This window comes from Acomys russatus, chromosome 1 (assembly GCF_903995435.1).
Source record: "Acomys russatus chromosome 1, mAcoRus1.1, whole genome shotgun sequence".
Lineage (NCBI taxonomy): Eukaryota > Metazoa > Chordata > Mammalia > Rodentia > Muridae > Acomys > Acomys russatus.
Window position 1 is genome coordinate 63,188,569 of NC_067137.1, and position 27,146 is coordinate 63,215,714.

General features: G+C 42.6%; 2 protein-coding genes and 1 non-coding gene across 4 annotated transcripts in view; 1 reads left to right on the forward strand and 2 right to left on the reverse strand.

Moving 5' to 3' along the window:
• Ap4s1 (adaptor related protein complex 4 subunit sigma 1) overlaps positions 1-5,366 on the forward strand; it is a 37,456-nt gene extending 32,090 nt beyond the window's left edge. The window contains exon 6 of the mRNA XM_051145842.1: positions 5,118-5,366. Coding sequence (XP_051001799.1) covers positions 5,118-5,246 — 129 coding nt within the window. The 3' untranslated portion in view covers positions 5,247-5,366. The remainder of the gene's footprint in view (positions 1-5,117) is intronic.
• Positions 5,367-6,587: 1,221 nt separating this feature from the next.
• On the reverse strand, positions 6,588-6,691 carry LOC127197025 (U6 spliceosomal RNA). Its single transcript, XR_007831583.1, has one exon. It is a non-coding gene; the product is annotated as a U6 spliceosomal RNA (small nuclear RNA).
• A 6,134-nt stretch (positions 6,692-12,825) lies between these two features.
• Positions 12,826-27,146, reverse strand: part of Hectd1 (HECT domain E3 ubiquitin protein ligase 1) — a 91,470-nt gene continuing 77,149 nt past the window's right edge. For both annotated transcript variants that reach the window (XM_051145828.1, XM_051145819.1), the window contains 12 exons: positions 25,950-26,132; positions 25,303-25,510; positions 25,132-25,217; positions 24,824-24,951; positions 22,171-22,372; positions 19,944-20,081; positions 17,883-18,490; positions 15,909-15,987; positions 15,710-15,803; positions 15,050-15,200; positions 13,874-14,018; positions 12,826-13,767 (listed from right to left, as the gene is read on the reverse strand). In XM_051145828.1, coding sequence (XP_051001785.1) covers positions 13,630-13,767; positions 13,874-14,018; positions 15,050-15,200; positions 15,710-15,803; positions 15,909-15,987; positions 17,883-18,490; positions 19,944-20,081; positions 22,171-22,372; positions 24,824-24,951; positions 25,132-25,217; positions 25,303-25,510; positions 25,950-26,132 — 2,160 coding nt within the window. In that variant the 3' untranslated portion in view covers positions 12,826-13,629. The remainder of the gene's footprint in view (positions 13,768-13,873; positions 14,019-15,049; positions 15,201-15,709; positions 15,804-15,908; positions 15,988-17,882; positions 18,491-19,943; positions 20,082-22,170; positions 22,373-24,823; positions 24,952-25,131; positions 25,218-25,302; positions 25,511-25,949; positions 26,133-27,146) is intronic.

Sequence of the window (27,146 nt, forward strand, 5' to 3'; positions counted from 1 at the left end):
CACTTGAAACCTGATTCTTAAAACCAAGATTTCTCTCTTTCTTTCTTTCTTTCTTTCTTTTTTTTCCTTTTTTGTTTTTTGAGACAGGGTTTCTCTGTGTAGCCTTGGCTGTCCTGGACTCACTTTGTAGACCAGGCTGGTCTTGAACTCACAGCGATCCGCCTGCCTCTGCCTCCTGAGGGCTGGGATTAAAGGCGTGCGCCACCACGCCTGGCCCAGGATTTCTTTCTTAAACCCTGCGCTCAGGTTTCTGTTCTACTCGCACAGAGCTGGCGTGAGTGAGGATTGAGCTGGGTGTGGCAACAGAAGAGGGGCGTTGGAGTCCCGGAAGTTCTTAAGAAGCCTCTCCTAGAGCCTGTCCTCTCTGTGCCCCGTCAGGCGGAGGTGCCCTGCACTGGGCTTTGAGAAATAAGGCAGGCCTTTACATTTCTCCTCAGTACACACTACTGTTCTATTTCCAGCTGAGACTTACAAATCATGACAGATGCGACTTAAACAGAACTGACCCAAGCACAAGAAATCAGTTCAGGAATTCTGGCTTGTTGAACCCTTCACTCCAGGGTGTGGAACCCTTGGTGCAGTGGTGTCCAGTGGGCAGTCTCTGGCCTTGGCCTCCAGTATGCTTGACTAGCAGCCTGTACCATCACCTCACCTGGCCGCATTTGAGTCTAAACTGCTTTCTAGAATCCTGGGTATCCAGGCTTTGTAGATTCCGAGCTGTTTGAGGTTCACCTCCTCCCAGGCCTGGGAGCAAGGATAGGCAATCAATATAGGAGGGTAGCCATGGTGCCCATATCATATACAGGAAGAAAAGCCAGCACCTGCCTGGTGCCCTTACTCACGTATCCTCTTATCCTCCCTCCCGTACAAGAATGAGGTACGCCCAGAACCCAGAAGGTTTTGATTTAGAATCCTTTTTAGAGATCTAAGCATTAGGACACACTTGTCCTGGGATCTGGAAAGATGAAGTCCAGGGCTCGGTGGATGGATGGGTGGATGCGTGTATGGATGTGTGGACTGATGGACAGACATATGGTGTTATAAACTCCTAAAGCCCCAAAGCCATTGCCGCTCACACTGCGGAGCTGCTGTGGGTCGGCAGCAGCGCCTTCTTTCCTCATTACCACTGAGGTTGGGTCATGAGGAATGACATCAGTGTTGTGTGCAGTCTCTGCCACCATCTAGCACAGCACATCCCTAGAAGGTGACAGCTTGCAGGCCACTGAGATTCCTGGATGCTGTGCCTAAGACCCAGAGCCCAGATCTAGTTTCTCTACCATCCTAAAAGCCTGTGTGCATTACAGCTCCAGAAACTGTCAGAGACCTGCTCCCACGGGTGATAATCTCAGCCTGATTGAATGAGAAACTGCAAAGCCACTTGTTCAAACAAGGGGCGGCAGAGATCGTGGCCAGAGAGCAGGCATTGCCCAGGGTGCCATCCCAGTAAAGACGAAGCTTCCCAATGAACCAGAGCGTTCAACATGTGCTCCCAGAAGCTTCTCCAGCCAATACTGGCAATCACCCACATGAGCATTCCCAAGGTGTCTGCATTCCCCTGAGAAAGGGGTGGGAATGGCAGATGCAAGGGTCTGCTTCCAGCTCTTCTGACTGCCATAGCCTTTTCACTGTTGTATTTCCTTTATTTTTATGTTTAGTTAGTTAGTTTGTTACTTAGTTAGTTAGGGTCTGCAGCCTAGGCTGTCCTGGAAATTGCTATCTAGACCAAGCTGGCCTCAAATTTGTGGTGGTTCTCCTCAGCCTATCAAGGGCTGGGATTACAGTGTGAGCCATTTTATCCAGCTCTTTAAAAAATAATAATAATCAGCTAATAATAATAATAATAATTTGGTTTTTCAAGACAGGGTTTCTGTTTAGCCTTGGCTATTCTGGACTCGCTGTGTAAACCAGGGTGGTCTAGGACTCAAGCCATCCACCTGCCTCTGCTTCCCCAGTCCTGGGATTAAAGGCATGTGCCACCACACCCGGCTTACATTCATACCATTTTAAAAAGGGTTTTTAAATTCTATTTTATGTGTATGTGTTATGTCTATATGTATTTTTGTGTAACACATTTGTGACTAAGGCCCGAGGAGTTGAGAAGAGGGTGTCAGATCTCCTGGAACTAGAACAGGAATGGTGACGAGCTGCGTGGGGTGTTCTTAACTGCTGAGCCATCTCTCCAGCTCCCTGGCATAAGCCACTTCATTGTCCAGGCTGCACTCGGCCCTGTACTTGTTCTGAACATCCCATTTGACTCTGGTTTGCTACATTCTCTCACTTAATAAAGGATAATTAACCCACCACATTGGTATTACACCTGCAGTTCCAGCACTGGGAAGGTAGAGGTAGGAGGCTCAGGAGTTCAAGGCCACCTTCAACTCCATAGCAAGGTCAAGGCCCGTCAGACCACCTAAGATCCTATTTCAAGGAAAATAAAGCGTCCTATGAGAGGCGTAAGTTCTTGTGCAGGACACATCTAATGTTCCATTACAGTCTACCTTCCACAGAACCCCCACAGGGTTCTTGGGATTTAGTAAACGTGCTCCTTGGGAAGTGGGCGGTGTTCAGGGCCAGCCCTGTTCAAGCCAGGCTGAAGGAAGTCCCTTCCCTGGTCGCCTGAGTTAGCGAGCGCAGTCCAGTTCCTTCTTGCTTACTCCTGTGCAAATGACAGCACTGCAGGATTTGCCTGTGTCCCTGCCTTGAGGCTTGCCATATAGGACACTGTTTTCAGTCCCTGGCATGTGGCCCAGATGCCACTAGTCTTGGATCCACCCATGTGTACAAGTTGCTCATAAAAACAAATCAAGATGTGAACAACAGCTGGACCCTTATTTTAAAGGAGGCACGTCATGTGAAGGGGCCATCAGCTGTCAGTGCTTTGCTTTTGCACTGGGATCTGGCCTAGCTTTGCTCATGTAGTGCAGAACTGAGTGACCATTAGGGTCTGAGCCAGATACCCAGGCAGTCATGTGCCCACAGTACAGAATGACCTCACTGACTGACTTGTGTTTCCAGGAGGTTGTGAAATTCAGGCTTGCCAAAGGTGTGGGGGTGACAGCGGTTGATATGATTCAGCAATAAATTCCAATTCGAATTTCAGTACAGTCTGGCAGTTGCTGGCGGCGGGGGGGGGGGGGGGGGGGGGGGGGCGACGACGACGGGGGACATCCACACAATGGTTATTTGATGAAGATGGAAAAGTTTGATCTGTGAACCAGTTTAAACAGATGAAATGAGGTTTCCTCCTATCTCAGAGATGAGGCAGAGAAGTCACTACAGCTCCCACTGCCCTCGGTGCCCTCACGGAGTGTCCAGGGTGTCCCAGTCAGTCTCCTGTGCTGGCTGTTCTGTATTACAGGCAGACCTCTAGTTTCTGTGTAACCAAAACCAACCTTGAACTTCTGATCCTCCTGTCCCCACCTCCCATGCCTGCAGCATGCTTGTAGGGTGCTGGGATCAAACCCAAGACCTCATGCATGCCAGGCAAGCCTGCCACCCGAGCTGCATCCCTGGCCCCTCAGCTTCCTATTTGCTGGGCTGCATTCCCACTTTGTCTCAACTTGTAAACTCTGGCTGCTGGCCCTGATGAACAGGGTTGAGCCAAACATCCATCCCAGTCCTACTTTGGCCTGGGACAAAGCAATCATCCATATAATTGGAAGACATTATTAATAGGTATATCAGAGCAAAGCTTTTTTTTTTTTTTTTTTCTGGGTCATTTAGGGACAGTTCCCATCGGCTCCTGAAAACCTTTATTCTGCTAGAGGGCTATTTGCACAGAACTTAATGAGATGTTAACAGAGTCTAATGAAAACTGAAAAGTCATTCACAGGTTGTCCCATTCTCTGTAGACAACGTCACTGAGCAAATACAATAGAGACTTTGAATATCAGGAATTGAAGAAAGTCTCTGGTGTTTCTAATCACCTATTTGTCTAATGAAGTTTTTCTATTTGAAACAGCTGTTTCTTCTTAAACAGCTCTTTAAAAACCGAGTCTCAGGTTTCAAATGTAAGCACTGCAGCCATCTCCCTCCACAGTTAGACATCAGAAGAAAGCGTCTCAGGGAGTCTGTTCTGGATTCTCCCACCTGGTGCCCTCTTCTTCCTCTACAGACTAACTTTCTAGTAAGAGCTTCACAAGGAAAGGCTTCAGAATCCGAAGGTGATTATAGAACTCTCCACTTGTGATCTGACAACTTTCATCTTGGGGAAGCGTAGTTAGCATATCTTCTTGTTTTGTTTTGTTTTCTGGTTGGTTTGTTTGTTTTTCAAAACAGTTTCTCTGTGTAGCCCTGGCTGTCCTGGACTCACTTTGTAGATCAGGCTGGCCTCGAACTCACCTCGATCGGCCTGCCTCTGCCTTCTGAGTGCTGGGATTAAAGACGAGCACCGCCACGCCTGGCACCTCCCCCTTTATTCCGTTCTCCTCTTGACTATTTTCCCTTCTGTCTGGCAGAGAAGACTGCTGCTGATGCAGGTCGGGAAGGGCATTTGTTGTGGGCAGATAGAGCCTTGCGGGAGGAAGGAAGGGTGTTGACTTGGAGCCTTGCGATCCTCAAGAGAAGCCTGGTCAGTTCAGCCCAGCTCTGGCTGTGGCCAGACTTTGGACTGTTTACTCCTGAATAATGAGGATTGTAGTGAAGACTGAAATAATATATTAGCGCATTTATCACAATGCCCTAAGCATCCAGCAGGCACTGCTGTTATTACTGAGGTCATTTTCTTGCTGAAATGTTACTTGCTGTGTTCTCTGGCTCTACCACACTTTGGCCAACAAAATGTGCTGTTCTGGGTTAGGATGTGGCTGGAGTGCCGCCTAATGTGCAAGGCCTGAGTTCCACCCAGAGCACAAATACACCAAACACACACACACACACACACACACACACACACACACACACACAACCTAAGCAACTGTTTGATTTCTGTGTCTACTTATCACACGGAACCAAGGTGATCCGGGCATGTACACGAGGATGAAAGTAATGCCTACTAAAGATTCAAAGTAAAGGAGAACCTCAGGGTCAGGCTTGTTTACATGCGGAAGACACAGGCTGAGCCATGTTACTTTTTATATTTGCTATGGCCTCGAACTAATTTCCTTAATATGACGTAGATAATGTTTAATTTGGATAAAGTTCACATCATTTTGGACGAGATGGTGCTAAATGGCTGCATTGTGGAAACTAACAGAACAAGAATTCTTGCCCCTCTCCTGATTCTTGACAAGATGTCAGAAAGCTGATGAAGACTAACAAGGTCTGAGCAGTGTGAACGTCAAGGACGACAGCGTAAGCCACAACAGCCTTCTGAAAACCATCAGTAGCCATTTCCCATAATTCCTAAAGGGAAAACAAATGGTTCTTGTGTTAAAAAAAAAAAAAAAAAAAAAAAAAAAAAAATCTTACCAGGGCCACAGTTTCACTTGGTAACTAAGCTTTCTGCAAGAGCAGAGGTGGTTAGGGTGGGAAGACTGTGGTACTTGTCCATCAGCCAATAAATTTGAAATTGACTTGACCACATGACATTTGAGTAAAGTCCTTTTGCTTGCTGCCTCTTTCCTTACAGCCCTGAGTACGCTCTCATCGCTGCTGTGCTATACAGCCCTAGGCCCCTGCCCCCTTACCTTAACTGTGTGTACACAGAGACCAGAGGTCAACCTTGGTGTCTTCCTCAATTGCCTCTCCTGTATTTTAAATATAGTTCTAATTTATTCCTTGAGAACTTCATATATGTATACAATGGATTTACTCACGTCCACCTTGCACTCCCATCTTCTTTCTTTCTGAGACGAACCTGGAGCTCACTGACTGGGCTGGACTGCTGGCCAGCAAGCCCTAGGGATCCTCAGGGCTGGGATCACAGGCCCCTGCTGCTCTACTTGACTCTTATCTGAGTTCTGGAGACCTGGTTCTCATGGTTGTACAGCACTTTGCCAACTAAGTCTTCTCTCTAGCCATGTTTTATTTTATTTTATACAGGATTAGATCTAGTGCCTCTAGCTTGAGATGTACACAGGGATGACCCTGTGAGTTCTGGGCCTACCTGAGCTGTGTTGCAGAATTCTGTCTCAAAACAAAAACAACCAAAGTTCATTCCAACTCACACCTAGGAAATTGAGTTTTATTTGCCAGCTTCTGAGAAGTCTTTAATATCCATTTTAAGGACACTTATCAATTATGATGCCATCATGTAATTAATTTTATGATGCTAGTATGAAATAATGGTTAAGCATTACAAGAGCTCTAACAGCTATATGACGCCACATTTTACTGTTATTTTTGTTTGTTTAGACAAGGTCTCAAATGTAGCCAGGAGTGGCCCAAAAATTCTTCTGTAGTTGAGGATGACCTTGAGCTCCAAATCCTCTTGCTCCCACCTCCCGACATGTGTGGTTCTAGGCTCTCACATCTGGCTGTGGCATGTTCTAAAGTGTCTGGCTTCCTACTAAGCTCATTAGTAAGATTTATTTTAGTTTCAAGAAGTAAAACAAAAAAAACCAATCTCATCGGGCTAGTATAAGCATTTTCCTTCCTCTTATTCTCCCAAAAATTTGTTTTTAAAATTAGCACACAAGCTATTTGATAAAAATATGGAACACTTCACAAACTTGCAAGTCATCCTTGCACAGGCCCGTGCTAATCTGTGTTATCATTGCGATATTTATGTATGGGCTGTTGAAGCGAGCACAAGTTATGTCTAACTTCCTCTTCAGTGTCTTACAAGTAGTCACTACAGGGAAGCACCCCTGTTCCCCTCCAAAATAGCTTCTGCCACCTAGACAACAGAATACCCAGAGTTGTCTTATTTCAAGAGCATGTATGTGCACACTGGTGTGGAGGGGGTTTGTGCAATGGAGGACGAAATGCTATGTAGACCCTGTGCAGGACTCCAAGAGTTCTTCCACATACATCAGTCCTCCATGTGGCACTGTGCTGCTCTCAAGGAAGGAGGGGAGAGGATGCGGCTCTTTCTCTAAAATTCTACATACAGATTTTAATTTACAAAGACCAGAAAACTAGCTATGTAGGATTCCAAAAGCAAACATGGATTGCTCAGAGGTCCTTTGGAAAGGCATAGGGAAGGCTTCTGGCCCGTGGGAACAATGCACAGAGAATGTGCATTAAGTCCTCAGGATCTGGGGAAAGCCCCATCTGGATCAAAGACCTTCAGATGTCTTGCTGAGATGCAGCAGCAAGCAACCACTGTCCTAGTTGGTAGGCACTTAATCAGTAGCATATGGAGGTAACTGCAGAAACTGGTGCACCAGAAGTAGCTAGGGAGTGGACAAAATTAAATTTTGGGTCACACTAAAATAGTAGATGAATTATATCTTGGCACAGATTTTAGTACCTTTAGAGAATATTAAAGTTTCAAAAATGTTAAGTAGATACCATAGGAAAATACATTGAAGAGCTTACCTGTACTTGGAGACCCTGGTATGTCTGACAATACCTGAATCAAAGCCAGCTGTGATTCAGCTGTTGGTAACGTGCTGTGCAGTCACCTCACTTCAGCTAACCGCCTGCAGAGAATTTTAAACTGATCTAAGAATCACCAGATAACCCACCGTAGCAACTTGCTAGAGTACGACCCAGCAAACCGACTCAAACAGCAGGGGTTGAATATTTTACTGTGTGTGAGCTATGTAGTCTCAGCTACCTTCCCAACTCAGCCAGTGTCATGCAAAAGCAACCACACATGGTCCATAAATGAAAGAACATGTTCACAGTTCTAATAAAACTGTGGGCATTTCAGGGCGGGGAGTGTCAGTAGTATGTTTGCCTAGCATACACAAGGCCGACTTTGAGCCTAGCACTGCATGGTGCATACTGTAACCCCAACACTGGGGAGACAAGCTCATCATCATTCTTGGGTACATGGAGTTTTAGTCTCAGGGTAGCCAAGCTTAGAGATCTTAGCAGAAAAAAGTAATTTTCATGTCATAATATACTACCTTTACTTGTATTTTCAACCATCTAAAAACCTGGAGCCAGTGAGTCCTGAATGCGACTCCCAAGATCTACATAGTAGGATAAAAACAGTTTTGTTTTTGTTTTTTCTTTCTGAGACAGGATTTCACTGTTTTTTGTTTGTTCACAAAAATTAGTCTCAGCAATGAACAAAGCAGTATCAGGTGATAATAGAGATCTTGGCGTTTGAAAAATGCAAATACCAAAAGCAAAAAGGTTATCAGAACATTATTGGCACAAGCAGAGCCTATAGACAAATGGGTATGACTGATATTGGTTCTAAAGTGCATATGCCAATACAACAGATCACGCTATAGCTAGAGGCTCTGATATCAAAATACTCAATTGCAGAAAAGATGGTCATTTGCAAAGAGACTGTGACCAAACCAAAAGCTTTAGATCTCAACTGTCCAGTGCGTTAATGTCAAGAAATACAGCCCCTGGCTAGAACTCACAGAGCTCCACCTGCCTCTGCCTCCCAGTTTAACAGTGTGAGCCACCACATCCAGCTGCCATGGCATGTATAACATTATCCACCCCTCCTAAATCAATGTTTAAAAACAAGAGTAACCGTTTTAAGATCATACTTACCTCGCCGGGCATGGTGGTGCACACCTGTAATCCCAGCACTCGGGAGGCAGAGGCAGGCGGATCTCTGTGAGTTCAAGGCCAACCTGGTCTACAAAGTGAGTCCAGGACAGCCAGGCTACACATAGAAACCCTGTCTCAAAAAAAAACCAAAACCAACCAACCAACCAAAGATCATACTTACCTCATAACCAATAAGAACAGGCAGTGTACCGTGATTGGCTCTCCCACACCACCCAGCTGGCCTTCACACTCACAAGGTTTTTCTCATGTTTGGAAATTTTTTAAATGGCAATACAGTATACATAAAGTAGGTCTCAAGTCTAGTGTAGCATTTTAGTTGAGTAACCATCACTGAAATGTCAAAACAAAAAGCAAACAAAAAAAACCTCTTTACTTTTCTGATAATGAAATAGGGGACATATGAAATGTTGCTGTTAGGTCTTAACTTCCAGCCCCACAGTCAACTTAATACTTAAAGGCTGGCTCTGGCCACACATTCACAGCATTGCTTCCACATGATTCAACCAAGAGCCAACTCACAGTATTTGGAAAATTGTCTATACTGACCACTTATAGGTGTTCCTTCTACAGTACATACCCGATGCTGGGTATGATAACAGAATGATTTCAAGCCTCCAGGAGGGTTTGGGCAGGACATATGCAAATGCTATAGCATTGATGTAAGGGAGCACCCTGCAACCAGTCCTCTGAGGACTCTGACACACAAACAGAAGCATTGGCAGTAGTATGAGCTCTCTCTTCTGGTCAATATTGTACCTAGTACTGAGCAACCACAAATATGCCCCAAATATTTCCTGAAGCCTCTGTGGGGGGCTGGAGAAATGGCCCAGTGGTTAAAAGCACTGGGTGCTCTTCTAGAGGACCCAAGTTAATTCCTAGCACCCACAAAGTTGCTCAGAACCATCAGTAACACCAGTTTCCAGAGGGGGTATCTGGTGCCCTCTTCTGGCCTTCACAGGCACTACCTATGTGATGCACAGTCATTTGTGCAAGCAAAATACATACATAAAATAAAGGTTATGTGGCTGGAGAAATGGCTCAGAGGTTAATAGTACTGGCTGCTCTTCCAGAGGTCCTGAGTTCAAGTCCCAGCAACCACATGATGACTCACAACCATCTAGAATGAGATCTTGTGCCTTCTCCTGCCTGGCCTGCAGATATACACTGTATACATAATAAATAAATGAATCTTTAAAAAAAAAAAAAAAAGATTACTGTTGTCGTTGCTATTACTATTATTGCTAAATCCATTGTGGTAACATTTTAGAAATACACATCTTTCTTTAAAACCAGAACACAGAGTTACCCTACTTCCTTTCCATGACAACATAAGAAGTCGTTCTTGATCTGACTCCTCCTCCCTGAAGATACAGTACTAAGTGGGAGCTCTGCTGCTTAAACTGTTAACACCAGCTCACACCTGTACTCCCAGCATTCAGGAGGCCGAGACAGGAGGGATACCAAAGGCCCGGGGACAGTGTGGCCTACACAGTGAGCGCTAAAGCAGCCTGGGCTCTAGAGTAAGACCTATCTCAAAATAAAATGTAAACATTAAATAAATTTCTATTTCTAGCTAAAGATTACTTTATTACAACATGGCAGGTAGGCCACACATACGTGAATGCTTTTCTTAAAGTTCTCCATTTTTACCAAGTGTATTTTTTGTAAAAAAAAAAAAAAAAAGTCCACTTCTTGTAATTTCATAAAACTGAGTAACTGAAAAATGAAAAGTAGGCCAATCTCCACTCTCCCGCTGTTCGCTCAGATCCAGTCTCCTGGTCTCATCCCCAGCCTTCCATGATGCCCTGCCCCGTCTCCTGTGGACCCCACAGATCCCTCACCCTACCCACCCCAACACCAGCAGGCACTTCCTGCTAACCCAAGAGCCATGCCTGTGCAAGAACCAGGTGGGCTGACAGCAGATCTTCCTCCCTCCTGGTCCTTCAGTCCTGATCCCCCCCTCCCCTCCCCACAGTCTCACCCCAGCTCTGCAGCAGAAAACCCACTGTGGTCTCCCTTTCCCTATCCCCAACAGATCACAAAGACCTTCTCCAACTTTCTGGCCCCCAACGCATCCTAGTATCCCTGCCTCCAGCAGACATTCCTTGGGAATGTAACAGCTGAGCAGGCCAGGGAAACAAGTCAACAAAAAATTTCTATCAGGCAGCACACAGCCATTACACTCTCCTAAAGTCCAGGGAGGCAGCAGAAACCAAAGAACAAAACACTCACCCAACAAAACAAAACTAGGTACCAGCACCTAGACCTATAATCATCTCAATCCCAGATGCCTAGACTCCAGTGCAAAAATACAGTAACAGGCTTAAGCCCAGCTATCCTAACCACAGTAGGCCCTGAGTATTCCAGCAGAGCTGAAGCATAAGAAAGGAACTAGAGGGCTGGAGAGATGGCTCAGAGGTTAAGAGCACTTGTCTGCTCTTTCAGAGCTCCTGAGTTCAATTCCCAGCAACCACATGGTGGCTCACAACCATCTATAATGAGATCTGGTGCCCTCTTCTGGTGTTCAGGTGTACATGCAGGCAGAGCACTGTATACATAATAATAATAAATAAATAAATCTTTAAAAAAAAAAAAAAAAAAAGAAAGGAACTAGAGCCAGGTGTGGTAGCACACACCTTTAACCCCAGCACTCATGAGGCAAAGTTAGGCTGATCTCTGATTTTGAGGCCAGTCTGGTCTACAGAGCAAGTACCAGGACAGCGAGAGCTATACAGAGAAGCCCTGTTTTGTAAAGCAAAAATAATGATGATGATGAAAAAAACCCACCCGACACAAAACATCCAGGAAATCTGGGACACCGGGGTTAGTAACCAGGCAGTTCACTGGCCTGCCCTTAGGGACTTAGTGTCAGAAGCTTACATCATCACTAGCAGCCACCTGGTGCACCAGGTGCAGCACAAAAAGGCCCCAGCCACCCCAGATCTCCCCCACCTCCCACCCCATTTCCTCTCTCCATGTGTCTGCCTCGACTCTCCAGTCCCCTTTCATTCTCCTCTGTCCCCCAATAAACCTTACACTAGATCTGTTTCATGGTGTAATTTCTTAGTGGCACCCCTTGGCAAGGACCCACCAAAGGACCTTTGCTGCTTTGTCCTAACAAATATGAAAGGACCAAATCTAAGAGTAATAGGAATAGAGAGAGGAAAGAGAAGAAACCCAGCTCAAATTCCAATGAAAATCACATTATAGATGGCTGTGAGCCACCATGTGGTTGCTGGGAATTGAACTCAAGACTTTTGGAAGAGCAGGTGGAAGTGGCACTCTTTATTTATATTTGTTGGTTTTTTGAGACAGGGTTTTTCTGTGTTATCTTGGCTGTCCTGGACTCACTTTGTAGACCAGGCTGGCCTCGAACTCACAGTGATCCACCTGCCTCTGCCTCCTGAGTGCTGGGATTAAAGGCGTGCGCCACCACGCCTGGTCGGAGGTAGCACTCTTAACCCCTGAGCCATCTCCCCCCATCCCCCGACAGAGGAATCTCAAATGGCTGAGAAGCTCTTAAAGAAATGTTCAACATCAGGAAAGTCAATCAGAACATCCCTTACACCCGTCAGAATGGCTAAGATAAAAACCACAGCTGATGCTGGCAAGGATGTGGAGCAAGAACACTCTTCCATTACAAGCAGGAACGCAAACTTTCTCCAGCCACTACGGAAATCAGAACCATGTTCTACTCATGTCAGAAACTGGAAACAACCTAGACGTCCAGCAGCAGAAGAATGAAGAAGGAAAATGTGGTAGTAGTCAGCTGTTAAAAAAAAAAAAAAAAAAAAAAAAGGCAGCTGGGCTATGGTGGCGCACGCCTTTAATCCCAGCATTTGGGAGGCACCCAGCTTAGTGGTTTTTGGTTTGGTTTGGCTTGGTTTGGTTTTTCAAGACAGGGTTTCTCTGTGTAGCCTTGGCTGTCCTGGACTTGATTTTTAGACCAGGCTGGCTTCAAACTCAGTGATCCACCTGCCTCTGCCTCCCGAGTGCTGGGGTTAAAGGCGTGCGCCACCACACCCCGCTAGTTTAGTATTTTTGTGGGACCCCTGAGTGTGTGAACAAGTAGATCTGATTCTTGTGCCTTCTCCTGTGGCTCTTTTCCCCCTGTTGGATTGCCTCGTCCAACTTCAATGTGATAGTTTTGTTTTAATTTTTTTTAAAGAAATTTATGCTATTATGAAGAGTTTTTTTAAAGTATCTGGTTAAGCTCTTAGGTTTGTTGACTGTAGTAAAACAATGACATAACAGTTTTCTACGCTGCGAACATTTTAATGATTATTGTTGAGTATACATTTCAGAAATTTACTTCAAACTGCAACAAGTTAAATAAATGTTTATAATATACAAAGAAAATACAACCAAACATAAAAGTTGCTGTGAGTGTGCCTTGCACCTAGACCAGTGTTTGCCCCTCCCTTAATATATCTTTATTTTTGAGCTGCACAAACACACTTTAGAATTTCATCTTTATAGAATGGTATTTAGGAAAAAAAAATATACTCCCACCTCAAAGAAATAAAAAAGGTGTGCATGATTATATGCCGAACAAATAGAGAACACTAGAATACTCTGGTAGTGCAGGCATCATTAAAAAGGAAAAGAAAAAGCTTGAGATGCTCATTAACACTCTATGTTTTAAGGAAGCAGTATTTTTGACCAAGTAGCTAAAAAGCCAGCAAAACGGGGATCAGTGATGGCAACTGTAGTGTATGGAGTATGAAACGATGACAAACTTGATACAAACACAGTTAGAATTTACAGTGAGCACTGAAGATCTGAGAGGCTGCTCTGTGGAACAGTTAGGCAGAACCACCTTTTCCAGTCACATGAGCCCTTGTAAAGCAACACAGTGTCCTGTGCTTGGTACCTGCTGGCTGGGTAGTAAAGGGTTTAGCAGCTAAGGAACTTATTCCACATGGTCTCAAAGCCTTAATGGTGGAGAACAAGGCAAGTGTCATTACTGTGGAGGATCACACACTTCTCTGCAAATGCATGCAGAGGCTTCCCTTAGACTCATCTCCTTTCTGCATTCAATACTCAGTTGAGATGAAAGCCTTTCTCCATTGTAGCAGCTAGCAGGCGCTCTCTCATGATCTCCTCTGAGGAATACTCAGGCAACTTAAGATAATGCACACAAGTGTTGACTGATGGGTAGCTAGAATCAGTAGCATCAACCTACAGCGAGAAAGGAGAAACAGAAGTTTATGAGTTTGTCTTCTTTATTGTCTCTTAATCCCGAAGTAATTAAATTCTATTTGGATTCTCCCTAGCTACTTTGTACCTTTCGGACAACGGTGAGCCTGGGATGCAGGTTAGCCAGTCCACCCGGGGGTAGAGTTGAACAGCCAGTGGTGAACTGCAGGAATGCTTTTCTTTCATCTGAGGACATGCCACATAAAACCCTCACAAACCTAAGGAAGCCAGGACTGAAAGAACATAAACGGAGCTACGTTGATTTGATCGTATGCGGAATCAAAGACAAAACACACTACTACAATAACTCCCCTTAAACAATACATATACTAAACGAATAAGACTGTCTGGAAACGGCAGGTGAGAAATGGGCTGGCACAGCTACTTTTAAAACTTCAGAGGCTGTCTCACATGCAGGGTAAGAACTGAAACAATGAAGAATGAGATTAAAGACACAACAGGCTCAAAATCAGCTTTAGATACACTTGCATAATTAACAGATAATGCTGAGTTTATCGGAGTATATTTTATCTATTTTCATCAGTAAAATAATCAAATCTTGTCTTTGACTTTGAGGCCAGCCTATTCTACAAAGTGAGTCCAGGACAGCTAAGGCTACAAAGAAAAACCCTGTCTCACAAAGCAAAACAAACCCAAATCTTGTGACAACTTTACTAAAGTACAATAAACACTACCTACCACAAAATGAACTACTGCTATCATATGCGTCAACACAGATGGATTTTATAATCAAAATGTTAAAAAAACAGAAGAGAAAAAAAAAAAAAAAAAAAAAAAAAACCCCAGATGAGAGAGAGTATTCAGAAACTGTGTGATTTCACTTATTCAAAGTTAAACCAAGAAAATTAATCAATGGCTATTTTAACTAATAGAAAAAATATAATAAGACTGAGGACTTCTAAAATTGTTTCTTAACCTAGGATCTATTTACTCAGGTATAATTACTTGTGAGAATCCTGAAGCTGGATATACCATCTGTGCTTCTTGGTTACACTGCAGTAAAATTTTAGCATCTATGCAATGTAGCCTGAGTTTACAATTTACCCAATTTAAAAAATGACTAAACTCAGGGAGAAAAGGAGTCTGAACATCCGCAAAGCCTCCTCACTGCAGTGACCTTGGCACCCCTATGCTTGCCTACTTATTATGAATGTAGCTGTCTAACTTATAGTTCTTTCGAAAATCTGCCAGTATATTTTTAGACATGAGAAAGTTTGTACCTTGGAAAATTTCAATACATTACCTGTCACGTGTATAGCCAAGCTTAGGTTCAGTGTAATTGATAATGTCCTCTGCTGCCCAGGATGGTGACTGATTTCCACAAAGAATCATCTGGACCTCCTCATGGCTGAAGGAACTCAATTTCTCCATTGGAAAAACTTTATTAAAGCCATCTACATTACATATACAGCAAACACACACACACACACAAAAAAAAAAAAAACAGAGCACACAACTCAGTTCCTAAGTCATGATTCCAACATGCCAGATTACAAACACCGATCTCTGTAGAGGAAGTGGGTCATGATATCGGCCCAGAACCCACCCTAACACACACACAGAGAAGAGGAGAGTATTTGGTCACTATAGTCAATAGTGAAATGCTCATTTATTATAACCACCCAGTCTGACCTCGCCAGCTGTGTCACAAAGCCATATAAGTCACCCTCACCCTGTAATGTGCAAATTTATGTCCACTTACAAATGAACAACTGAGGGTGACAAGTCTCCATCCCTCCAGAGGAGTATGAGGAAGGTATACTATAGCTAGTATTCACACTGTCCTGACTACTCTGCAGGACCTCACTGTCTGGAGGACCAGAAGCTAGGGGCAAGTTCAATGATACTCAGCAGTGCTGACATTATGTCAAAGTAAAAGGAAATGTGTTGTTTTAAAAATTACCCCGAAAGGCTTCCATCTGCTTCTGAATACCCGTATGGATACAAAAGTCAAACATCAGATCCACATATTCTTCTGCGTTATCCATTGTTACCATCTGCAAAGGAGAGTTGGCCGGCATTAGCATTCATGTCAACTATGCAGCTGGCTTTGCTAAGAGGAGCTTCAGGCCTCACACCTGCCCTAAGAGCAAAGTCTTTACCTCATCTTCACCACTGGGCTTGAGATCCACAGCTGTAAAGCCATATATTCTTGAAGAAGGGCAAAACTGGAAATTTAAACTGCAAGTTCAAGAAGATTTGATTACTACTTAGCAACTGTCAGTGTTTATAACAGTGCTGCCAAAACCATAAATGCCCCCATGCTCCACCAACAAAAACCTACACACAGCTCAGAGTAGAACTAGGCCTACCTATGTTTCATAATGTATTTATTTAAAATGCTGGGGGAAAAACTCAGGGCCTTATATAAGAGTTTGAGTTTTTAGGGGCAAAACCTTGTGCATAAAACTGCTTGCAAACTTCCCTGGCTGTAGAAAGACTACATAAAAACATAGCTTGCCATGAATCACTTCCTTCTTAAGGAAAAAAGTTATCCAACTGAAGAATTCCATAATGACTCAGTATAGGAGGGTGTGTCTAAGACATCCTCCCTGAGAAGAAACTATTGCTTCATTTGTTATTCAGTGTGTGTGTGTATGAAAAAACTAATCCTTTACTATCTACTAGTCTTTTTCTGACAGGGTCTCACTGTGTAGCCCTGGCGGCCAAGCTGAACTCTTTATGTAGGCCACCCTATCACTGAGCTCACACAGGCCTCCCTGCCTCAGCCCCAGTGCTTAGTTTAAAGGCATGCACCACAGCTAGCACCACTACTTAATGATGGAGACACATTCTTAGAAGTGTGTCCATTAGGCAACTCTTTTGTTGCACAAATATAAACTATACTTAAATAAATCTAGATGATACATTTTATTACACACCCAGACTCTATGCCAGAGCATATTACTGCGAGGCTTCAACCTTGTTCAGCATGTTACTTGACTAAACACTGTAGGCAAGTGTATCACACTAGTAAGTACTCCTGACTAAAACAGTTAAACATAGGAAAGACACAATGAAGAGATCAAGGGGCAGAATTTTAAGGCTACTTTAATTGTATGGGTGCTGCCTTGTTTATGTGATCCATCTGTGACTAAAACACTCATGTAGCGTATGAATGTATAACCATTATCCAAACACTATTTCTTATGATTACTAGCAAACATTAAAAGGGAAATAGGAAAGCCCTGAAGCCAACCTCAAACATACATAAACACACTTGAAGATATGACAATCATACATACAGGAAAGAAATTATCAATAGCTGTGGTCCCAGTTACTTGATACAGCCAATTAAGGCTTATATGCCAATCACTTCTGACCTTTGCACAATAGGCTATTTAACTTTGCACAATAACTAAGTTGTCCAAATATTAGCTTTGACTTTTTTATATAACATATAAATTTATCATATTTGAAAAATCAGATAATCCTCCAAAAGTATAATGATGTTTTGTTTTATAAAAAATAAAAAAATTAAATGTTCTGTTTTATGTTTTTATTTTTAATTTAATTTAATTTAATTTTATGTGCATTGGTATGGGGGCAAGGGTGTCAGATCCCTTGGAACTGGAATTACAGACAGTTGTGAGCTGCCATGTAGGTGCTGGGAATTGAACCCGGGTCCTTTGGAAGAGCAGACAGTGCTCTTAACTACTGAAACATCTCTCCAGCCCGTTATATGTTTTTAAAGACAATGTCTTATGTAGCCCAGGCTGGCCTCAAACCTTCTATGTAGCCAAGGATTTTTGATTGTCCTGCCTCTATCTTCCCAATACTAGGATTATAGGCACATGCCCTCATGCCCGGTTCTATGCGGTATTGGAGATCCAACCCAGGGTTTTGTGGACTAGGCAAGCAATAGACCAACTGAGCTATATACCTGACACAGTATTTATTATCTTTAGTAATAACAACAACAACAACAATAATAGTAAGTCTAAGTTCAAACAGTATTTTCTGCAGTCTATCACTGCTTCAGACTACTCAGAATCTGCAGATCCACCCTGACAGAGGAAAAGACACCCTCAACCGTCCTCTTTGGTTAGGCTAAAGAATGTACACAGAAATCTTACCCCAAATCCTCTATGCTGAGTGGAGGCCCAGAACCTGATGGATTCTTGAGCACTAGCTCCTGTAACTTTGTGTTCTTCTCGTCTTCAGAAAGACCTTTATTGCCTAAAATCTGGCGCCTCTTGATAGCAAGGTCTTTAATTTCTTTTAAAAATCTGGCCCTGTGTGGATTTACTAGTTCAAAATCTTCCCAAGTTAAAATGCCATTAAACCAGGCTGGGGGTTTGGGCTTAGGGGGATCAAGGATAAATTCTGATTTCGAATCTTCTTCAAAGCTTCCTACTGAGAGGGAGTCATGGCCTTCTTCCGTGGACGCTTCAGACTGACTTTCGGTACAGTGCAAGTCTCTATCGCCTCGTGACTCATAGATGAGTTTGCTCATGTTGCTCTTAATGTCACCCATGCACATGAGTTTAAAGAAAGGCTTGGAGATAGGCAAGTCCACCAGTCTATTGTCTTGAATACATTTGGCCAGGAAAATCCCAAGGAAGTGGAAGAGTTTTGTGATCCTTTCCAGCTCGTCACTGTCTTGTGGAAATGGTGCTGTGAACAGTCCACATGATCGCTGTACATAGTATCCAGGAGGCTTCAACCCACCCCCAAGATCAACCTTTAGGAAGGAAATGCAACAAACAAATAAATACAGAAATAAAACAGTAGCCAAACTTTCCATTACCATCTATAAGAGTGAGAAACATGACACATTTTTTCAAGTTTAATCATCTAAAGATGTATGCACACAGTCAGGCATGGTGGTCCACACCATTATTCCCAGTACTCCCAGGCAGGTGGCTGTGAGTTTGAGGCTAGTCTGATCTACAAAGTGAGTCCAGGACAGCCAGGCTGTTACACAGAGAAGCCCTGCCTCAGAAAAAACAACAACAACAACAACAACAACAAAACAAAACAAGATGTACACACATTACTTCACCAAATTTAATCCTTTAGAGATATTTTAATGGCACGAAGATTACTCAATAAAACTGGGCATGGGGGGCACACTTGTAATCCCAGCACTCAGGGAGGCAGAGGCAGGTGGTTCTGTGAGTTTGTGGCCAGCCTGGTCTACAAAGCAAGTTCAGGATAGCCAAGGCTACATATAGATACCCTGTTTCAAAAAAACCTAACCAAACCAACCAAACAAAAGATTATTCAATAACAAAAGTAGAGGCCAGCCTGGGCAAAACAGTGAGACTCTGTCTCAAAAAAAAAAAAAAAAAAAAACAAAAAACAAAAAACCCAAAAAAAACCCCTAGGGCTGCCAAGATGGCCACCAAGCCCAATTACCACCAAAGTTCAGTATCTGTGACCCTTTTGGTGGAAAGAGAACGAACTCTTCCCACAAGCTGTTTTCCACATGCAGCATGGAACGTGTACCAAGTGGTACATGCATGACTTGCCCAGATAGATGTAACACAAAATTTAATAGTGAATAAAAGAATGTTTTACACAAATAAAAACAAGGCTGGCAAGATGACTCAGTTGGTAAAAGCACTCACCATCCAGCCTGTTGGCCTGAGTTCATCCCTGGAACCTACATGTAGGAGGAGAGAACCAACCTCTGACAGTTGTCGTCCCCTAATCTCCACACACGTGAGACACAAATGCACACACACTCATTACATGAAAAAAGATTTTGTAGCTCTTTAGTACTCTGCTTCCCAAATATCCATAAAGCACTGGGTGTGATCCTCAGCATTGGGAGTAGGGATGATGTCTTTAAAAATAAAATAATATAAAATTAAAGTAAAATAAAAATAATCTTTAAAAGTACACCTGGACTGCAGAGCTGGTTCAGCAGTTAAAAGTACGAACTCCTGTTGCTGAGAACCTGGGTTCACTTCCCAGCACCCAAATAGTGATCACAACCATCCATATCTCCAGGTCTAAGTAATCAATGCCCATATCTGACTGCCCCCAGCATTCGGCATGCATGTGGTGCGTATACATAAAGGCAGAAAACATACTCATAAATAAAAACCTGGCTTACAGTCTAAAAGCATAGCCTATTTCAACATTTTATGAAAGCACGCATAACTCAAAACACAAGAAAGAAACCTTACATGACGAGACTCATCATCTGGAAAGTTGTCATCACAAAGCCAAGTCCCCAAGTCAGTCCTCTGGAATTCTGCCGCCACAAGAGCATAAAACTCTAAAGTGGGTCCCAAGCCAGTTCCTTCTTCTCCTAAAAATTCAACCTAAAACAATAAAGCAACAACAAAAAAGGGCCACTTAATTCTGACATTTTATTTTGTCTTGTTTTGCTGGTGTTTTTATTTCAAGACAGGGTCTCTCTGTGAAGCCTTGGTTGTCCTGGAACTCACTCTGCAGACCAGGCTGGCTTCAGAGATCCGCCTGCTTCTCCCGCCTCCCAAGAGCTGGGATTAACAGTGTGCGCCACCACATCCGGCACATCTAGTTTTTAAATGAATCAGCTCTGGCACATGTGATTCAGTAGGATCTCCTTTTTTCACAACAGCAAAGTGCTATGTGATAAGCAACAAGGACATAGGATTCCGGGTCTGTAAAAGATGTTTGTCGTTTTACGTTATTGGACCATCAAGCACCGCACTGAGTACTGTGCATATATTAATTACTTCTCTGAACAATCTTGGAGATTATATTTCACAACTCAGAACAATAATGAAACCTGATTTTCCCAAAAAGGAAACCAAACCCCAGACAAACTAGTTCCACCATTTGTTTGAGCAAAGGATAAAATATAGGGTGTTTTTTCACCTGGGTTTTTATGACCAAATGCCTAAGTTCTTCCAGATATTGTAACTTTAAGCAATCACTTTGAAGAGTTCTAAATACACTGTATTTGGTCCAAAAATAATAGAAAAATTTTCACAAAAACTTACACAGCACATCATGAAACAAAAAAGTTTAAAATTTTTCTTTAGTTGGGCGTGGTGGTACATGCCTTTAATCCCAGCACTCAGGAAGCAGAGGCAGGTGGATCTTTGAGTTAAAGGCCAGCCTGGTCTACAAAACAAGTCTAGGACCACCAGGGTTGTTAAAAAGAGCAACCCTGTCTCGAAAAACCTAAAAAAAAAAATTTTTTTTTCATTAGAAAAAAAAAAGTGATGGGCTGGGCAGTGGTGGCACATGACTTTAATCCCAGCATTTGAGAGGCAGAGTTAGGTGGGTCTCTGAGTTTGAGGCCAACCTGACTACAGACTGAATTCCAGGACATCAAGGGCTACAGACAGATAAGCCTTGTCTCAAAAAACAAAAACAAAACAAAACAAAAACAAAAAACAAAAAACCCAAAACAAAACCAATTAAAAAGAATGTGATGGAGGAACAGAGTAAAAGCAAAGAAAGTTTATATATGAAGTAAAAGTAAGAAGCCTTGTGCACTAGAACTTATCACATCTACTGTAATCGGTATGATGTAAAGGATCAAAGCAGCTTGTTCACATCTGTCATAGGTCACTGTGTAAACAGAATCAGACAGCAATGACTGTTATGCCTAAAAAAGCTCCATTTTACACTAGAGATCCATTTTGGTACCCACCAGCCTTTTGTCTGACCCAGCCCCTGAAAGTTACCAGTCCGGGAAACCCTAGCTCAGTGACCACACCCAGAAATGTACAGCCATGACCATCTACAGGCTATGATATGACTAACTGCTTCTTTGCTTGTGTATCTTGCTTACCCAGATACGCAAAGATTGCCATAATCACTTAAACACAACAGACTTCACTTGCTTGCAGAGATTCTGAAGATCTTACGGTTTTACCCTTTACCTCATCCTTCATAGTAATCTCAAATTTGGCTCAGAAATTGTTCATCCTGTTTGCAGCTAATCAATAATCATTTAATTATAATTGGACTGGGTCTATGGTATTTTTCCAGGGACGACAAACTCATTAACATTCTCACAACAGCATTCAGCAATAAGCAATGCTAGTTGCTATGATAGCTCAACACACCATCACAACTTAAGTGAAGCTATACTACAAAACAATCTGCTCCCAGACCGCGGGTTATCTAACAGCGCAGTATAATATAAGAGTAACATTTAGCTGGTCAGAATCGTTTGTGTGTACTGTCCAGTCCCGCTTAGTAAAGAAGGAAGTCACAACCCACAACTTGATGATCACAAGAGGAGGAGGGCAAGCCTTCTAAGATGCTCTGCCAGGAAGAAAACCTCTGCATAGATCCAAGAAACCCTCTCCTTGGTTTTCTGCCGTGGTTTTACACAGTGGAAGACACACATTACCCAGTTCCCATGCATCCTTTCCGATAAAAAGAAAAGTTTACTTTACACGAAGTTACCTCAAGAACTGACTTCCGATCTGCATGTATTTGCATGACATTCTCAGCCCACTCCATCAGTGATTCACCGCGTGGGACTTTGACTCTCTCGTGTTTGAGCCGGCCAACTCGGAACTCCCCAGGATCATCGCGCCTTACACTGCTCGTGGTTCTTGTTCGCTCCACTGTGGCTTCTCGCCGGTTCTGCAGCCACACTATTGCTCTGAAACACAATACTGGAGTCCTTAGAGCAGCTAAGTGGGCTGCTGAACCAGCAGCAGAACATAAAGATTGATGGGTTGTTTGTCAATTCTTCCCCAATGTTGTTTTGAGACAGGCTTTTTCCCTGTACCCATCACCCAATTCCCAGGATTACGGGTGCATAATGCTGTGCTCAGGATCCTAAAAAAGTGTTCAGTAAGGTAATGTTTTGTTTGTTTTCTTGAGTCAGTGTCTGACAATGTATCGCAGGATGGCCGGGAACTCACTATATAGTTCAGACTGGCCTCTCAACAATCTTCTTGCCTTAGCCTCTGGAGTGCTAGGATTATAGCTGTAAGCCAATATCCCTAACTAGTTAATATTTTAAAAGATTTATTTATTTACTTACTATGTATACAGTATTCTGCCTGCAATGTGAGCCAGCAGGCCAGAAGAGGGCACCAGATCTTATTACAGATGGTTGTGAGCTACCATGTGGTTACTGGGAATTGAACCTTTGGACGAACAGCCAGTGATCTTAACCTCTGAGCCATCTCTCCAGCCTCCCTTTTCTATTTTGTCAATTAAATAAAATTAACCGTCTGTGGCACAAGCACTATATAACACATAAAAATAGTGTCAGAGAACCCAAAAAGTGGCTATGCTATGGTTATTACTGGAGATTAGAGAGCAACTCTCAAAAGTCAGTTCTCTGGTTCTACCACATGGGCTTTCAGGAATTGAACTCAGGTCTTCAGACTTGGGGGCAAGTATCTTTACCCACTGAGAAATCTTCATTGGCCCTTAACATGTTCTTTTAATTTTATTTTATTAACTGTGTGTGTGAAAGAAAGAGAGAGCACGTGCAAGCATATGCCCAAGAGAAAACACCAGCACACACACATACAGATTAGCAGACAACTAAGTGTGTAAGAATCAGTTTTCAAATCTACTTTACTTTGTAGAAATCATAAGCAATGCCATTTATCACAATAGGCCCATAGTTTAACATTTACAAATGCTTTCTGAATGTTATTAAAATAGGAAGAAAACTTTAACTTAGTAAAACTAGAACTACAATCAGTTATGATTTTATACCTGCATTGCCAGAATAGCTGAGATATAAAACCACTCCCCAATATATCTAACACCAGCAACACATACTGTTTCAGATGTTTCAACTACAATAGATAACAAAAGAGCTAATAAGTGCCAGGCAGTGGTGGCACATGCCTTTAATCCCAGCATTTGGGAGGCAGAGGCAGAGGCAGGCAAGTCCCTGTGAGTTCAAAGCCAGCCTGATCTACAAAGTGAGTCCAGGCCAACCAGGGCTATTAAACAGAGAAATGTGTCTTGAAAAGAAAGAAAGAAAGAAAGAAAGAAAGAAAGAAAGAAAGAAAGAAAGAAAGAGAGAAAGAAAGAAAGAGCATCTTCTAGATGTGTCTAGAGGAGGGAGATAGAAAAAATTAAATACAGCTGGGCGTGGTGATGGCGCACGCCTTTAATCCCAGCACTCAGGAGGCAGAGGCAGGAGAATAGCTGTGAGTTCAAGGCCAGCATGGTCTACAAAGTGAGTCCAGGACAGCCAAAGGCTACACAGAGGAGAAACTCTGTCTTGAAAAACCAAAAAAGAAAGAAAGAAAGAAAGAAAGAAAGAAAGAAAGAAAGAAAGAAAGAAAGAAAGAGAGAAAACATTAAATACACTGCACATGTGGCAATGGAAAGAGAACAGTGGTCAGGCAGAAGATACATTCAAGTATCAAAGGCATCTGCAAAGGGAGGGGCTGCTGCTCAATGATTGAGACGCTGTCCAGCATTTATTGGGCCCTGGGTTAAACTCTAATACTAACCTAAAAATAAAAGGTTATTTGCCAGCATTCAGATTGATGTTGCTGAGAATTTTGGCAAATAATCTATGTACGGGGCTAGAGAGATGGCTCAGCGATTAAGAGCACTGGCTGCTCTTCCAAATGCCAGGAGTTCAATTCCCAGCAACCACATGGTGGCTCACAACTACCTATAATGTGATAGGATGCCCTCTATGTATACAGGCAGAGCACTGTATACATAGTAATAAATAAATAAATCTTTTTAAAAAAATCTATGTAAGTTACCAAAGACAGTCGAGTGTTAGGAAATAGAAATTGATGCAATCCACACTGTGCCAACAAAACATACATTTTCACATGAAAATGGAGAATTTTACCTGTTGACAATACTTCACAAAAACTAACAATATATTCCCCTCAATCAATCTTAGCAGTATATCTGCACATTCTGAACTTTTTGTCCAGGTTCTTCGAGACAGGGCTTCTCTGTGTATCCTTGGCTGTCCTGGAGTCGCTTTGTAGACCAGGCCTCTGCCTCCCGAGTGCTGGGATTAAAGGCGTGCACCACTACACCTGGCTACATTCTGAACTTCTATCATGGAAAATATCTTTATTCTAAAAACATCAGAAGATTCACTTCCTACCTGGATGCACCAAATGCTGTGCAGGTGAAATAAAGCTGCCTGGTGTCGAACGGTATCAGAAAAGGACACTTGCTGGTGAGTTGTTCACACCAATCTGGCAGAGCCCCACTTGCCAATGCCAACGGTTCCTGCAAATTAACAGCAAACTCCTTAGTGTGAAGGGGCATTAAGTATAATTTATAATGAACACAAAAGACTATGCAACCTCTATTACTGAAGAAGGAATGAGGAAATAATCAGAGGCAGAAAATAAAGAAAAGGGCATACTAAGAAAAGCCCACCAGAGATCACCTGTGCAACTGTATTACCTCAATCTGCTGCAAAATTTTTGTGGTGATTTTTTTACTAGTAAATTCATCAGGTGGAAAAGTAAACTGAGGCTGCTCATCACCATCTGTAAAGTTAATTAACATAATTAATAAACATTAAAAAGTACTTGTTCTCAATCAGATACAGAATAAAGCAGGTTTCTTACAGACCTTCCTGGGGTAGTCTTGAATAAGGATCACTCGCAACTATATACAGAATTCGCAGAAGCTGAAGGACATCCTCTACTCCACAGGGGTTTTGCCCGTTGCCTGCTTTAGCCTGAGGCTGCTCTTTTGTCAAATTAAGAATATCACTACTTTGAAGAGTAGAAATAGCCCCCTGATTTAATCCAGACTTTGTTCCATGCTCACAAAAATCCTGAACAAACAATTAGCAAAATTAGCATTGATCATTTTAAAAAAAAACATTCGTCTTAGTATTAATATGACTGCAGAAATTTTTCCTTTTTTTTTGAAATAAACATTATCACACAAGACAAAAATTCATCCTAAACCTTTCATAGTGGCAAAGAAAACAAAATCACCACAAGCTTTGGTTTGATCAGATCGAAGGCCACAGCGGCATTTATAATCTTAACATGACACATAAACCATGCTCACTCTTTACAAATAAAATAAATAAAGATTCCTTTATGCTGTTTTTCTTTCTTTTTTTTGTTGCTAGGGATCTAATTCAAGGCGTGTGCATGCTGTGTAAGCACTCTATCACTGAACTGTACCCTAGCCCCTCAGTTTTAAAGCTAAAATAAAGCTCAAAGCCATTCCCACTCAAACCAATGTTTTAATGCAATATATACCTTATATGCGGCTATAAGCTGAGAACAATTTCTGTTTTTCCTAATACTTTTATTAGTGCCAGTTAATTTCCAGTGGCGCAGGAAAGCGGCGTCTGCATTCTTCTGCAGGTAGGTTATCAAGTCATTCTTTGGTAATTCGTCAGTGCCAAGGTACTGTTCCACATGCTCTATAGACCAGCAACCCTGCAACAGGAAAAACCAAGCATTGGTCTTTCCCTGGATGAGGTGTATGATGTTTGACATGCATTACATGACTAGCTTTAAGATCATGCACTTAATCTAATTTATAATTCAGTGTTAGTTTTCTTCCTCTTCAACTGTCATCAATATTAAGTTTCTCTTTGTGTTGGTTTGAATTAGATGGGCACCATAGGCTCGTGTATTTGAATGCACGGTCCCCAGAGAGTGGAACTCTGTGGTAGAATTAGAAGGATTAGGAGGTGTAACCGTGTTGGAAGAAGTGTGCCACTAGGACTGGGGCTTTAGGTTTCAAAAGCCCATGCCAGGCTCGTTCTGTCATTCTCTTCCCCCTCCATCCCCTCTCCCTTCCTTTCTCCCACCACCTCAGTCTCTCTCAGTTTAAGAGGTTTCAGAGGGAAAGAATATTAGTATGTGACCTAGAGACTATACTTGTGATATTTTGGCTAAGAATGTGGCTGCCTTTTGCCCTTGTCCTAAAAATTTGACTGAGGCCAAATTGAAGTTTTGGGTTGACGGCTTGGCAGAGGAGATTTCAAGACAGTCTAGCATTGACTCTGTCCTGTCTTATTAGTAATCATTCTTATGCATATCTATAATGGAAAGAAGAAACAAGCTAGACAGAGAGAAATACAAAATGTATAGTTTGAGGAGAACAGGAGCATCAGGAAGTGTAATGGGGCTAAGTCCAGTGCTCAATGAGAACAAATTTAAAGAAACGACCGATAATAAATGGAATAAAGGAAGTGGTGACCACAGGACAAGACCTCACCCTGCCAAGCTTCCAACTTGTGAAAAGAAATTAAAGAAAAGTTTAAGCAGTGAAGGGAAAAATTAACAGAAAGCTGATACAAATGCAATGGAAATAGGGGGCCAAGTTCTACCCCATGAAGGAGCAGAATTTGGCAACTTTGGGTATATGGTTCTGGATTTAAACTCAAGGATACAAGAAAGGGTTGTGGCTATCCCTCCCTCACTAAGGAAAGCCACTGAGGCCAG